General features: G+C 44.9%; 1 protein-coding gene across 1 annotated transcript in view; it reads left to right on the forward strand.

Moving 5' to 3' along the window:
• sin3b (SIN3 transcription regulator family member B) overlaps positions 1–14895 on the forward strand; it is a 71875-nt gene that overhangs the window by 45711 nt on the left and 11269 nt on the right. The window contains exons 14-17 of the mRNA XM_084307800.1: positions 5606–5775; positions 6693–6866; positions 9550–9642; positions 10112–10206. Of these exons, the coding sequence (XP_084163926.1) occupies positions 5606–5775; positions 6693–6866; positions 9550–9642; positions 10112–10206 (532 nt within the window). The remainder of the gene's footprint in view (positions 1–5605; positions 5776–6692; positions 6867–9549; positions 9643–10111; positions 10207–14895) is intronic.

Raw genomic sequence — 14895 nt, forward strand, 5'->3', positions numbered from 1 at the left:
CTGGAGCTCCTCGGGTGCAGCTTCACGTGGGGTCAACCACCCTGGATAAGCGTCCAGCTGATGCCCGAAACGATGGGGGTGCTGATTACTATAGAACTCTTACCGCACGAGGCACTACATATGAATAGACTATTATTAGCTTAATAGAATACGTCCAACTCAACGATATAGTGCCAAATATGACTATTCAAATATTAATATACACGATGTCTCAATGCCGATACTGGGCCGAATTGGCCTTACTGCCCACACGTGGTTCGCGGGGAGGCTTTTGCGTCTGTCACTCTGTTGGAGGGTAAGGAACTGGACTAAAAGGAAAGCTCTACTTTAATAGCGCAGTATATATACGCACTATGAACAAATAGTACCATTAGTGGTGCGGTAGACATATTCCTACGCGGAACTAGGACTTGTCCATACATGTTGAGCGGTACGATTGAACCTGGTCTGAGGGGTATGGCGACCTGGCACCAAGGTCTCGTCCAATGGTAAAATGGAGACTATTATGGGATGTTCAGTAGACTAGAAGGGATATTCAATGCATATTGTACAAGGAATATACAAGGGATATCAGGGGATATACAAATACAATTAAATATATATATATAATAAATATATATATTCGGTTTAATCTGATCCTTCAGAACAATTGTCATTTGGACAAGCAAAGCCATTACTTTAACTTGCAGGCAAGAAAGACAAGTCTGTCCACTGTCTCTGGTTTTAAAGCTGCCCTGTTGCAGGTCACAATAAAAAAAGTTAAAATATGGGCAATGTGCTCCATATTCAGATCATCCTACCGTCAGCCTGTGAGAGCCAATAGCCGATGCTATCGCCCACATTTCTCCTCTGTCTCTCTCTCACCCCCCCTCCCCTCTCTCCCTCTCCCTCTCTCCCATCGCAACACGGAGAGAATAAACCGCTGTCTCTCAGCGCAAACAAACACAGCCACAACATAACAAATAGTCATATATGTTTTATGTTATTGTACTATTATATTATGTACTAGGCAAATATGTATGGCCAAAACGGCACACGCAGGTAGGCTATTTTTTTTCAAGGGTCCGTGAGGGGATACCAGGGGGGTGTACAGTGAGAGAGAATGACTATTCTGCTCTTTCCTCTGTTATGGACAGTTGTGGAATTCTTAATTAAATCACAAATATCTTCTCTGATGGGGGTCCCCCGGGGCTAAATCGTATCAAAATGGGGTCCATGGCCTATTCCATGTGGGTCCACCTTGACATGAAAAGGTTTGAGAACCACCGGTGTAGTTTACCATCGCCTGGGAGTTGGAAGAAGAGTAGTGTGTGATGCTGTGTCCACACATCCAGCATGACGGCTGCCTCACTGAATTGTAGTGACTGACAGCGTGATCAACAGAGCAATTTTAGAGCATTTTCAATCTCTAGGATGAAAATGTAGAGCTGTAACACGGCCTGTGTGGCTGCTCTAACCTGTTCACATGGGCTGTGTGGCTGCTCTAACCTGTTCACATGGGCTGTGTGGCTGCTCTAACCTGTTCACATGGTCACTGTGTGGCTGCTCTAACCTGTTAACATGCCCTGTGTAGCTGCTCTAACCTGTTAACATGCCCTGTGTGGCTGCTCTAACCTGTTAACATGCCCTGTGTAGCTGCTCTAACCTGTTAACATGGGCTGTGTGGCTGCTCTAACCTGTTAACATGAGCTGTGTAGCTGCTCTAACCTGTTAACATGGGCTGTGTAGCTGCTCTAACCTGTTCACATGGGCTGTGTGGCTGCTCTAACCTGTTTACATGGTCACTGTGTGGCTGCTCTAACCTGTTAACATGGGCTGTGTGGCTGCTCTAACCTGTTGACATGGTCACTGTGTAGCTGCTCTAACCTGTTAACATGGTCACTGTGTAGCTGCTCTAACCTGTTGACATGGTCACTGTGTAGCTGCTCTAACCTGTTAACATGCCCTGTGTAGCTGCTCTAACCTGTTAACATGGGCTGTGTGGCTGCTCTAACCTGTTGACATGGTCACTGTGTGGCTGCTCTAACCTGTTGACATGGTCACTGTGTAGCTGCTCTAACCTGTTGACATGGTCACTGTGTAGCTGCTCTAACCTGTTAACATGGTCACTGTGTAGCTGCTCTAACCTGTTAACATGGTCACTGTGTAGCTGCTCTAACCTGTTAACACGGGCTGTGTGGCTGCTCTAACCTGTTAACACGGGCTGTGTGGCTGCTCTAACCTGTTAACATGGGCTGTGTAGCTGCTCTAACCTGTTGACATGGTCACTGTGTGGCTGCTCTAACCTGTTAACATGGTCACTGTGTAGCTGCTCTAACCTGTTAACATGGTCACTGTGTAGCTGCTCTAACCTGTTAACATGGGCTGTGTGGCTGCTCTAACCTGTTAACATGAGCTGTGTAGCTGCTCTAACCTGTTAACATGGTCACTGTGTAGCTGCTCTAACCTGTTAACATGGTCACTGTGTGGCTGCTCTAACCTGTTCACATGGGCTGTGTGGCTGCTCTAACCTGTTTACATGGTCACTGTGTGGCTGCTCTAACCTGTTAACATGCCCTGTGTGGCTGCTCTAACCTGTTAACATGAGCTGTGTAGCTGCTCTAACCTGTTAACATGGTCACTGTGTAGCTGCTCTAACCTGTTTACATGGTCACTGTGTGGCTGCTCTAACCTGTTAACATGCCCTGTGTAGCTGCTCTAACCTGTTAACATGGGCTGTGTGGCTGCTCTAACCTGTTAACATGGTCACTGTGTAGCTGCTCTAACCTGTTAACATGGTCACTGTGTGGCTGCTCTAACCTGTTGACATGGTCACTGTGTAGCTGCTCTAACCTGTTAACATGGTCACTGTGTAGCTGCTCTAACCTGTTAACATGGTCACTGTGTAGCTGCTCTAACCTGTTAACATGGACTGTGTGGCTTCTCTAACCTGTGTAGCTGCTCTAACCTGTTAACATGGTCACTGTGTAGCTGCTCTAACCTGTTAACATGGTGTTAGATTCTGATCAATCTGGCCAGTATCACGTCTTCTTGTGTTATCCTCTCTCCATCCAATTCCTCTGCGTTGTGTAATTTTAATGGTCCTGACGTCTCAGATACTGGCTGAATATAATCCTTATCTCTCCCCGTTAGTACGATCCGCAAACCATAATAATTCTCCACCTTCGTAAGAATTCGACACTTTGACAACGTGAAATACCTTACAAGGAAAAGCGTTGTTTATTTCTATAAACAGAAACCTCAGCTCAGATGTTAACAGATTGTATTGTCCTTGAAATGTCAATTCTGAAGATCTTTCGGTGTGTTCAGTCTATATTGTCCTTTTGCTATTCAGTCCACTGGTGGTCAGGCCTGGTCTGTAGCCTAACCCTCCTCGCGTTAGCCGAAGCTAATGATGATGTGGCATCCTTCCCCCCCCCCCCCCCCCCCCCCCCTCTATGAGAGGAGAGAGTCTCTTGGTCTCTTCCCTCCTGTGGGATTTGTTTCTTTGGTCTGCCTCACACCCGGAAACACTGTTCGACTTATAGATCTTCGTCATAGCAATGATAGCCCCTGCCCCTCTTCTGGTCGTCATGTGACGCTGTCATGACAACTGCTAATAACCTTTCACACATTTCAAAACGTTTCTCTCTGTCAAAACCTCCATCGTGCTCTGCCTCTGTGCCCTGCGCTGCTCCGTTATCTTTGTTATGTTTTAGATCGGAATTCAAAACAAACACCCTCCTAACGCGGCCTGTGCCTGTGAAACCACTGGTTCACCACCGTCAATATCATCCCGTGATGATAATGATATTACCCTCTTAAAGCGTCTTTTTATATCAGTTTATAAACCAAATATACATTGAAAAAACCACCATTTTCTCTCAATGGTCACTGTGTAGCTGCTCTAACCTGTTAACATGGGCTGTGTAGCTGCTCTAACCTGTTAACATGGTCACTGTGTGTCTGCTCTAACCTGTTAACATGGTCACTGTGTGGCTGCTCTAACCTGTTAACATGGTCACTGTGTAGCAGCTGCTCTAACCTGTTAACATGGTCACTGTGTGGCTGCTCTAACCTGTTCACATGGGCTGTGTGGCTGCTCTAACCTGTTAACATGGGCTGTGTGGCTGCTCTAACCTGTTAACATGGTCACTGTGTAGCTGCTCTAACCTGTTAACATGGGCTGTGTGGCTGCTCTAACCTGTTCACATGGGCTGTGTGGCTGCTCTAACCTGTTCACATGGGCTGTGTGGCTGCTCTAACCTGTTCACATGGGCTGTGTGGCTGCTATAACCTGTTCACACACACTGCTCAGGTAGGCACTGTGTCCCGGCCTAGTCCTGTCTTCCTTTCAGCACATGTGTAGTCATGTTGATGCATAGTTGTTCTCAGTACTGGACCACACCTTCGGCTGGTAATATTGGATTGGTTAAGAAGCCGTCCTTTCTTTTCACCTCTGCTGTGTGTCCACCACTGATGGAGAACATTTTCAGTGTTATTCCACTACCTTTGTTATCATCATCATCTCACAAGTTTCCAATGTGCAATCAGAGTTAGACAAGAACCAGATACATACCCTTTTCTTCTCTGTGCATGCATTAGGCTTTAGCCACCATTAGCCTAGCTTAGCGTCATTCACTGGAAGTAGATGTGCCAGGCTTAGTCTAGTTAGTCACGAAATACTCCAAATACAACTCCAAAACTTTCCTGTAAACATGTCGTGACCAGTGTGTTTAACACGTGGAGGGAAAAAAATTAGACATTTTCGTTTTCTAAGCAGATATATACTTTTGACGAACCACTGCTGCCTGGGCCCAGTGATTTCATCACCTCAAAAGCCATGTTGTTTTTTGAAAAACGGGTGGTTTGCGTTGGTTTCCTGTGGGTATTCTGGTTTCCTCCCACACCATAGAAGGCACGCATGCTGGATAACTCCTGCCCTTGACCAAGGCACTTGACTGTGGCTTCTCACTGCTCCTAAACGCTTAGGATGGTTAAATGCAGAGGATTATATTCCTGTTATATTATGTCAAATCTACTTTAGCAAATAAAGAGTTTCCTTCCTTTCCTTAACCTACTTGCTCCCATCTGCTTTCAGTATGCAGGAATAATGTAGTGTTAGGCACATCACTGTCATCGCTGACCGCTAGGGTAGATATTCCACTGATAATTAATACTGACCCTTTGAAGCCCTATTATTTTGTCATTGTCAACAGTTTGGGAAATCTATTTGTGGTGGGTCTGTCCGACATTGTATTGTGCCACTGTAGAGGATATTAATAACTTACTCAGTCAAATGGATCCGGTTAATACGATAATATTAACTCTGATCAAATACATACAGGATAGTGGAGAGAATGGCTAGAAGGCTCTCTCCAGGTTACTAGCTAGGATACCAGGGAGAAGAGGAAGAATAGAAGGGGGGAGGGCTCCTTTATAGTTAGGAGATGGAGGGGGGGGGAGCTGTAGATTTGGGGAAGGGGAGGGGGTAAACATTTGGGGGCGGAAGGGTGAAGACCTCACTTGATGGAGAGACGGTGTATTAATCCTCCACACCACCAGTATGTGAAACACTATGGTTATAATGGGTGTGTTTGTTTGTTTTTAACCCCTCTCTCCCCAGGTGAGGTGGAGCTGGAAGAATACTACCCAGCCTTCTTAGACATGGTGCGCAGCCTGCTGGATGGCAACCTGGAGTCCACACAGTATGAAGACACACTGAGAGAGATGTTCACCATCCACGCCTACATCGGCTTCACCATCGACAAGCTCATCCACAACATCATCCGACAGGTAAGAACCATTTTATTTCACACCTTGCACTCAAGAGGGTCGCTTGATGATCTATTTAATCTCTGTATAATTTGCACATCTTCTAACGACTACCTACCGTAAAACTTCAATTATAAGCAGAGTTCCATATTGACGCCCTGTCCCTTTTACTGGTCGGGTGTTCCGACAAATAGAGGCCGGTCTCAATTAGAAGCTGTGTCTACATGGATGGTTTATCTGGTTGCCATTGACAATTATTTTTTTATATATACTTTCATTAAAATGTCACATTTGCTGATCGGCACAGTCAACAAACTAACCCTAACTAACCTTACTGTCATGCACTTGTCCTAATATACTAACCTACACTGTAGCACTCAACACTTGGATGAACATTGTTACTCAGCTGATAGAGTTGTGCCCTTCCTGATGACTTGTCGTACAGAACTTGTAAGTCGCTTTGGATAAAACTGTCAGCTAAATTACTAAATGTAAAATGTAAACTGGCCACATGGTATCAGAGCCTGCTCACCTCTCACAGTGTGCCTGTGCCAGCAGTCTCTCTGCACAGCAAGCGAGCTGCTGTGTTTGTGTGTGTGTGTGGGCGGCTGGCCACTGTCTGTGGTGCTGAACTGGACAGCCAGAGGCAACTGAATGTCTCTAAACATCACATTCACTTGGATGTCTCATATGTGATATTTGATAGCCTCGTTTTTAGTAATATGCAGACTGGTTTAAATAAACAATTTGATAGAGTTTTGTGCAAAAGGAATTCAATGCCTGTCCCAAATATAGGCCAGTTGAGTTCAGTGATTGAAGCAAATAAAAGCCTGGGCTATTAATTGAAGTTTTACGGCATTCCATTTTCTCTCTCCGCATATTTATCGGTCCGCTTTTCCATTTCTTTATCTCCAATCTCCCTCCCTTGACATCTCCAGCTGCAGCACCTGGTGAGCGACGAGGTGTGTCTGCAGGTGGCTGACCTGTACCTGGCAGAGAGGAAGAGGGGGGCGGCCGGGGGGAACCTGTCTTCCCAGTGTGTCCGGGCGGCCTGGGAGACCAGCTACCAGTGGAAGGCAGAGAGGGTCATGGCTGAGGAGAACTGCTTCAAGGTCAGAGGTCAAAAGACATTTAGAGTTGACTTGGACATCATTTTGGTTATGTTTTGGTGTAGAATATAATGAAATGGCGTTTGACTCAAAAGATCTCAGCTGAACGTTGTTAGAACATGTTAGAAGTTGCACTCGGAGCATACAGTACTTAACATGTCTTTTGGAAAAACGGAGACTGACAGGATCAAGAAAGGCAGAAAAAGCTTAAAATTATCAAACATGTCCTTTTATTGACCAGAGATACTCTCAAAAGTGAACTCAAGCACAGGTCTTTCCTCAACCATTACAAAAACCAAACCCATTTGAATAAAAACCTTGAGCCAACGGAGCACACCTGGGACACAGCCTCTTTGTGGAGGTGCCCCAGGTGTGGCAATGCCTCCTTATTACTTGGCATCGGGAGTCGCTTGTCTCACCAACTAGCTGACTGCCAATAGCTGACTGCCAGTTGACAAGACTCTCCCACAGAGGCACTTTTAAGTTCCTAGCCAAGCATCATAGTAATTATAATACAAAGAAGAAGCATGCATAGATATTAGGGGTGTAACGGTACGGGCATCACGGTGCGGTACGTGCAGCCATACAAGGAATACGTCTCATACCACTAGGTGAAACTAGGGTTGCACATTTTACAAATCTATGCTCAATATCTTTACTTTACACTGGCTTACATTGATCTTTAACGTTGAATATTAAGCTTGTATTGCCAAATTTAGATGATGAAGCTTGTAAAGGCACGATGATAAGCGGACAGAACAAATTAACAACATGCACTGACACTCTGCACTGGGCTGTTTCTCCCCCCCCTCCCCTCCCGTTTACTACAGGTGGCACTAAAACATAACCATGAATGAATTATATGTTTGTAACAGCAGGGTCATTACAATTTTACAGTTTTCTTTAGTTTTCCTGTTCGCCCAATAATGTTAAACAATGGAAAGACACACACACGCACGCCAACTTTCTCCCGCGGACTTTCTCTCACAGCTGAAAAAAGAAGCACTACATACTTTTCCGGACTGATCATCTGAGCTCCTCTCCAGTTGAGCTGCTACGGTGTTTAAATCCAAAATATTGATAAATCCTCTGCCATTGTTGTGTAACATGTCATCTGTTCTCTAGTCTTCAGTCTCGGCTTCACGTGAATTTAAATCCTCTCTACAAATTAAACTGAAACTCATTGACCGCCACGCTGTCTTCCCATCTCTACTCAATGGTGCCAGCGTTATTGACCATTTCCACGATGTTTGCGGACCCATCGTGTGTTCTGTATTATAGCTATGGAGACAATAGTATGGCTCATTTGACAGGCATTGTTTATAGTCCAACACTGACAAACCACTTAATTTCTACATACTTTAGTTTGTGCGCTATTCCACGCTAAACATTGCCCCTTTCCAAAATAATCCAGTATTTTTTTCTAGATCGCGAGATATGACGTGTTATATGCATATGCCCAAATCGTTCGTGTTGCTCGCCTGAAACTCCAAATATTTCCAAATCAAAGGTATATACCATATATATATGTTTCTTCACAAAATCATCAAGGGGGGGGGGGGGGGGGGTCGTTTTACCTCGAAGCTGCAATTGTTACCAAAAGCATGTTTTAGGTTCGGTAAAATACGACACTGATCGATACAAAAGCATGTTTTTAGGTTTGGTCAAATAGACCTAAAATAGACCTACCTTAGTCAGAAGGTACTCTAAAATGAATAATCCCAGTCCCATCGCGATCGCAATTACTCGTGTGCATTGGGCATGGCTATCATACGGGAAACAATAGGTTTGAGGCGATCAAATCTCCGACAGATTGCTGTGTCCGGATTCACTTTGAGGTGGAGGGGTTCCTGCTCTTTTTTGCACAGAGAGAGAAAGACCCAGAGACCCAGTTCAAAAGGTAGGCGGTACTGCCACCTTGCGGGATTCGATCGTCATTGCAATTTTAAAGTAGGCAGCGGTGCCAGGGAGACGCAGGAAGGTACGTGCAAGTGTTTAGAATGGGGATCAAAGGAAAAATATTAAATATTCTAAAAACGAGAAAACAAATTTTTGGCGCTGAACGGTTGGATTTGAAACACGAGAATACTCGTTTTTGGCGCAGAAAGAGTTAAGGGGGCAGTAGGCAATTAATTTACTCAGTGGATGCCTGAACACAGAATGACACCAGTATCACTGACTACCACGGCAAGCCTATAGAAAATTATTCTATTTACGGTAATAATAATTATAAATATATAATAATAATTATAAATATTTTTTTCCTGTTGTACCGAACCGTGACCCCAATACCGAGGTACGTACCGAGCCGTGGCTTCTGTGTACCGTTACACCCCTAATAGATATTATAATTGTTACCTTCTCTATGGATAAGTTCCCACATTACAGCAGGTTATGACTGTCAAACCTTGTTCTTCTTCTTAGTACTAATTCAGTTGTAATTAAGCTCCTTTTACTTTCAGCTACTTATTCTCAAGTTACTTGCTGGGCACAGTTAATTTACCCACTGTACTCTTCATCTCCAGTAATTGCTGTTTTGGTGATACGCAAATAAGCTCATCCTAATGTTACACGTACTATACGTTTATAAGAGCAGGTTCTATGAGAGAGTCTGCTAAACGGCTAAAAATAAACATGTAGTCGGTTGTGGTGGTTTGACTGTTATTGTGTTGCTTGTTTTTCTCAGGTGATGTTTATCCAGAACACGGGTCAGGTGACGCTAACGATTGAGCTATTGGATACTGAGGAGGCCCAGGCTGATGACCCACTAGATGTGCAGGTAAACACACACGCACGCACACACACACACACACACACACACACACACACACACACACGCGCGCATGTATGACTAGACACCTGCACAGAGTCCCCCACTTGACCTCTATTCAACTTCATGAACTCATCTCAGAACTAAGCTCTGGGGTGACAGGGCCTTCGCTGCAGCTGCTCCCACCCTCTGGAACGCCCTTCCCAACCATATCCGTCATGCAGACACTTAAAACCCACCTTTTTACCCTTTTTCTTTCAATCAACCCATGGACTCCTTCCTCTCTCACCTTTTTTATTTCTCTCTACTAAAACTGTATTGTATTGTTTGTTTTGTTAAAGTGTCTGAGCATCCGATGTATTATTATTAACAGTTGTGATTGGAGTGGGCAGAGTTTGGGATCAATTGTGGATTCCAATATGTGTGTTGTTACTGATGATGATGATGATGATGATGATCTCTCCTCTTTCTCCCCCAGTGCCTGTCTAGCTACATGGAGCAGTTTGTAGGAACAGAGTCCAGTCTGTGTTCTCAGGCAGACGGCTACTTCTTCAAACCCGTTTTCCTGCCCAGGTAATGGAGAGAAAAGTGATGCTGCACTGAAGTACAACTAATGAATTTAAAAGCACTCATGTGGGTAACTTAATGGTAGACAATCTCCGATATTAGCTGCTCCCTGATGTGTTTGTTCAACACTGTTATGGGTTTTCTTCCCTAATTCAACATTCAAGATTCAAGAGTTTATTCATCACATACATACCAGGGCATACAGTGAAATGCGGTTGGCCATGCCCGCTACGATTGTGCGATAAAACAATAGTAATAGTAATAATAATAAAAAGATAACTAGTATCGTTCAGGATGTGGGAACGTTATACTTTTTCATTCACATATTCATACTAAAATACGGTCTAAAGTATAAATATGTTTTTATCGTTTTCTGCAGCATTCTGCAGAACGTGATTTATAGCCCTAAATGCATTATATTGATGATCAACTACAGTTTGATAGCGATTGGCGCGAGATAAACAATTTCAAATGGACGTGCTTCTAGAAGTTACTACTTATCATCTGATGTTGACCGGATGGGGGGGGGGGGTCGTTTATAATTCCGTGGCCAACGTTAGATGATTCATCTAGCTCACCGCAGCTTCCTCGTAGCGTTGGGCGATGAGCGTGGAGCAAAAATATTCCTATTATGGCATGTTGAAATATGCGATCCATCTCCAGGTTGTATAATAGTATATACGTCCAAATCATGTTGTTTATCGAGTTATTGGTAACGGATCACTATCCATTGTGTCGCGCTCGAGTCCCGGGACCTATAGCGAGTGATCGGACCGAATTTGGATGAGCATCAGTTTCAGTTTCCGGTTTGGGCGATCCACCGATCGGCCACCAGATGGCGCTCTTGAATCGTTGGAGAGTTGAGAGGGGATCAACAGTAGATCTCAAGTCTCCGGGGGAGAAATATGATTGCGATCACAGATTTTTGAAATATTGATCTCAATGACGTGTTACGGCGTCATTGGCAGAATGAGCATGGCGAGCAATGACGAGTTTAGGCGTCCTTGGCGGAGAAAGTGTTAATAAATCGCTTCAAGGCACTGGATCCTATGTACACTCCTATACAATGTGCAGTTTTCCTTCTATGTCCCTATGTTATACTTGCTGTTACTAACTATACTATGCAACAATCACAAGTTCTTTTAGATCTGTCTAATCTGTCTTTATCCATAATTGTAAATGGGTACAAATCACGTTATATATAAAAAGACAACTCTACAAAAATAAATACATGGAACTTAACTAGGGCTGTCTTAAATACTTCGAAGCTTCGAAGCTTCGTTCGATGGCACAATCTTCGAACAGTAAAAAAAAAAATCGAAGTTTAAATTTTTTTTTTTACTTCGATTCTTTTTGATGTTCGAAGCTTGTGCCATCGAAATAACGTTTATCCATTCAACTAGCTGCTGTACTGCTATGGTAGCTAGCCTAGCCACAATGCTATGGTTGATCCAATTCACATTAGCATATAAGCTAACAACAACAAGAGCGTTAGGTTTAGTCTCTCGCTTTTTGAGAGACATAAACTCTCCGCTCTTGGTGGTACATTGTGTTGATGACTCTGCACCCCCCTTAACAACTGTTTGTATTGAGCCGTATTGTATTTTACCCATTCTGCAATGTTAAATAACGTTTATCCATTCAACTAGCTCCTGTACTGCTATGGTAGCTAGCCTAGCCGCAATGCTATGGTCAATCCCATTCACGTTAGCATGTAAGCTAACAACAACAAGAGCGTTAGGTTTAGTCTCGCTTTTCGATTTTTTTTTTTTATTCTTTACTTAGATTTGTGTGTGTGTGTGCATGGGGCCATTGGGTGGGGCCGGGGGACAAATACACTGGAGGAAAGTAACCCAGCTCAGCACTGCCCAAATTATATCATCACTATTGCCTGTTTGAAGGATATCATCCTCAAACACATATACACCTACATGCCTTGTAGAATTCCACACATAAGAAAGAAAGATACTGGGATGAATAAACAAAATAGGAAATAAAATTTAGACATGCATGCAATACATAAATAAATATGAATCTCCATATATGAAATAGAACATTTAGATTGAGATGGCGCCGCAACGACCGGCTGCCTGTCTGTGCGCTCCGTCGAGACTGTGCTTACTTTTGTTAATTTTTATAGTTTTAAGAGTTTTATTTGCACCAACTGTTGGTGCATTATATGTGTATGACCGTCAGTCACTCATTGACATTGGATTAAGGAAAACTTACCGACTGGATTGCTCTCTGGATCGGATTGCTGAACAACAACAGTGGCCAGCGGATATCCTTTGTTGCGGCCGAAGCAAGGAAAAGGCGCGACGGCGAGGTAGAAGAGCCGGCGTCCGAAACAGATTGAGATCCAAGCGAGACACAGAACCACATTGCCCAGCATATTGTTGGCCAATGTGCAATCAATAGGAAACAAACTGGACGACATCAGAGCATGGATCCAATTCCAGAGGGACATTCGGGACTGCAACGTCCTCTGTTTCACAGAGACTTGGCTGTCTCCAGATGTCCCAAACCATGCAATAGAACCGGCAGATCACTTCTTCGTTCTCTGTAAGGACCGAAAGGCAGAAGAATCACTAAAGACGAGAGGAGGCGGCATTGCTTTCATGGTAAACAAGGAGTGGTGCGATATAGGCAACGCAAAGGAATTGTCTAACCACTGCTCCCCAGACCTGGAGTATATCACCATCAAATGCCAACCCTTCTTTCTCCCGAGGGAGTTAACGTCCATCATCATGATCGGAGTATACATTCCACCACAAGCGAACACTGGGGCCGCACTTTCAAAGCTACACGACGAGGTAAACAAACAACAGATAGCTAACGTTGACGCTGCCATTTTGGTTCTGGGCGATTTCAACAGCGCGCGTCTTAAAAATGTGTTGCCGAATTTCTATCAGCATGTGACCTGTCCCACCAGAGGCGAGAACATATTAGACTATGTATACTCGCAATTTAAGAATGGGTACAAGTCACAGGCTCTTAGTCCATTCGGTAAGTCCGATCACGCCGCCATCTTTCTTTTGCCAAAATATAAACAAAGTCTCAAGCGAACGCCGGTAGTATCGCGAGAGGTTAAGCGTTGGACTGTGACGTCAGAGGAGACACTCCAGGCTGCACTTGAATGCACAGACTGGAATGTATTCCGTGATAACACAGCCAATATTAACGAATACACTGAAACGGTGCTTGACTTTGTCTGTACTCTGGTAGAAGAAACAATCCCCTCTACCACAATTAGAATCTACCCAAATCAAAAGCCCTGGGTAGATAAATCCGTCCGTGAGGCTCTGAAAGTGCGCACCTCAGCCTATAACACCGGGCTTGTGACAGGCAACATACAACGTCAGGAGAGCAGTAATAGAGGCAAAACGGCGTTATAGGGATAAAGTTGAACTTCAGTTTGAACAGGCTGACTCTAGAGGTATGTGGCAGGGCCTCGGAACAATGACAGATTACAAAGGCACCTCCCTCAAACTGAACAGTGACATCTCCCTAGCAAATGATCTCAATACCTTCTATGCGAGGTTTGAGGCTGTGAATAACAACACCAGCCTACAAGCCACGGCAATGGGGGGGGGGGTCTGCTGGTGGAGACTCAGTGTTCAGGGTAACAGAGCATGAGGTGAGGCGGACCTTTAAAAAAAGTGAATATCAGGAAGGCAGCAGGACCGGACGGCATCCCCGGCCGCGTCCTAAAAGTCTGTGCAGACCAACTGGCCCCGGTATTCACTGACATCTTTAACCTGTCCTTAGAACAGGCTGTCATCCCCACCTGTCTGAAGAAGTCCACCATCATCCCTGTACCCAAAAAATCTACGCCCGCTTGCCTCAACGACTACCACCCTGTAGCTCTCACCTCCATAGCCATGAAGTGCTTTGAGAAGCTAGTGAAGGGCTACATCTGTTCCTCCCTCCCCATCAACCTGGACCCCCTGCAATTTGCATACCGCCCTAACAGGTCCACGGAGGACGCCATAGCCCATGTGCTGCACACAGCAGCATCACACCTGGACAAGTGGCAGGGGAACTATGTGAGAATGCTGTTCATCGACTACAGCTTAGCATTCAATACCATAGTCCCCTCCAAACTCATAGCCAAGCTCAGGGACCTGGGCTTGAACTATGACCTCTGCCAGTGGGTCTTGGACTTCCTGATGGGCAGACCCCAGGTGGTAAGAGCAGGCAACTGCACCTCCTCATCCATCACGCTCAACATAGGGGCCCCCCAGGGCTGTGTTCTGAGCCCCCTCCTCTACTCCCTGTACACACATGACTGCGTGGCACAGCGGAACAACAACACAATCATCAAATTTGCTGATGACACAGTAGTGGTGGGCCTGATCTCTGCCAACGACGAGATGGCCTACCTGGAAGAGGTAGAGAATCTGTCACAGTGGTGTCAGGAGAACTGCCTCTCCCTGAACGTCAGCAAAACAAAAGAGATGATTGTGGACTTCAGGAGGTCGGGGGTCAAGGACTACAGCCCCCTCAGCATCGACGGGGCACCGGTTGAGAGAGTGAACAGTTTCAAGTACCTCGGAGCCCACATATCCGAGGACTTGACATAAACCACACACATTGACAGTGTTGTGAAGAAGGCACGACAACGCATCTACTTCCTCAGGCGCCTAAGGAAGTTCCAAGTCAGTCAGAAGATCCTTAAGAACTTCTACTCATGTA

This window comes from Notolepis coatsorum (assembly GCF_963971535.1).
Source record: "Notolepis coatsorum genome assembly, chromosome: 2".
Taxonomy (NCBI): Eukaryota; Metazoa; Chordata; class Actinopteri; order Aulopiformes; family Paralepididae; genus Notolepis; species Notolepis coatsorum.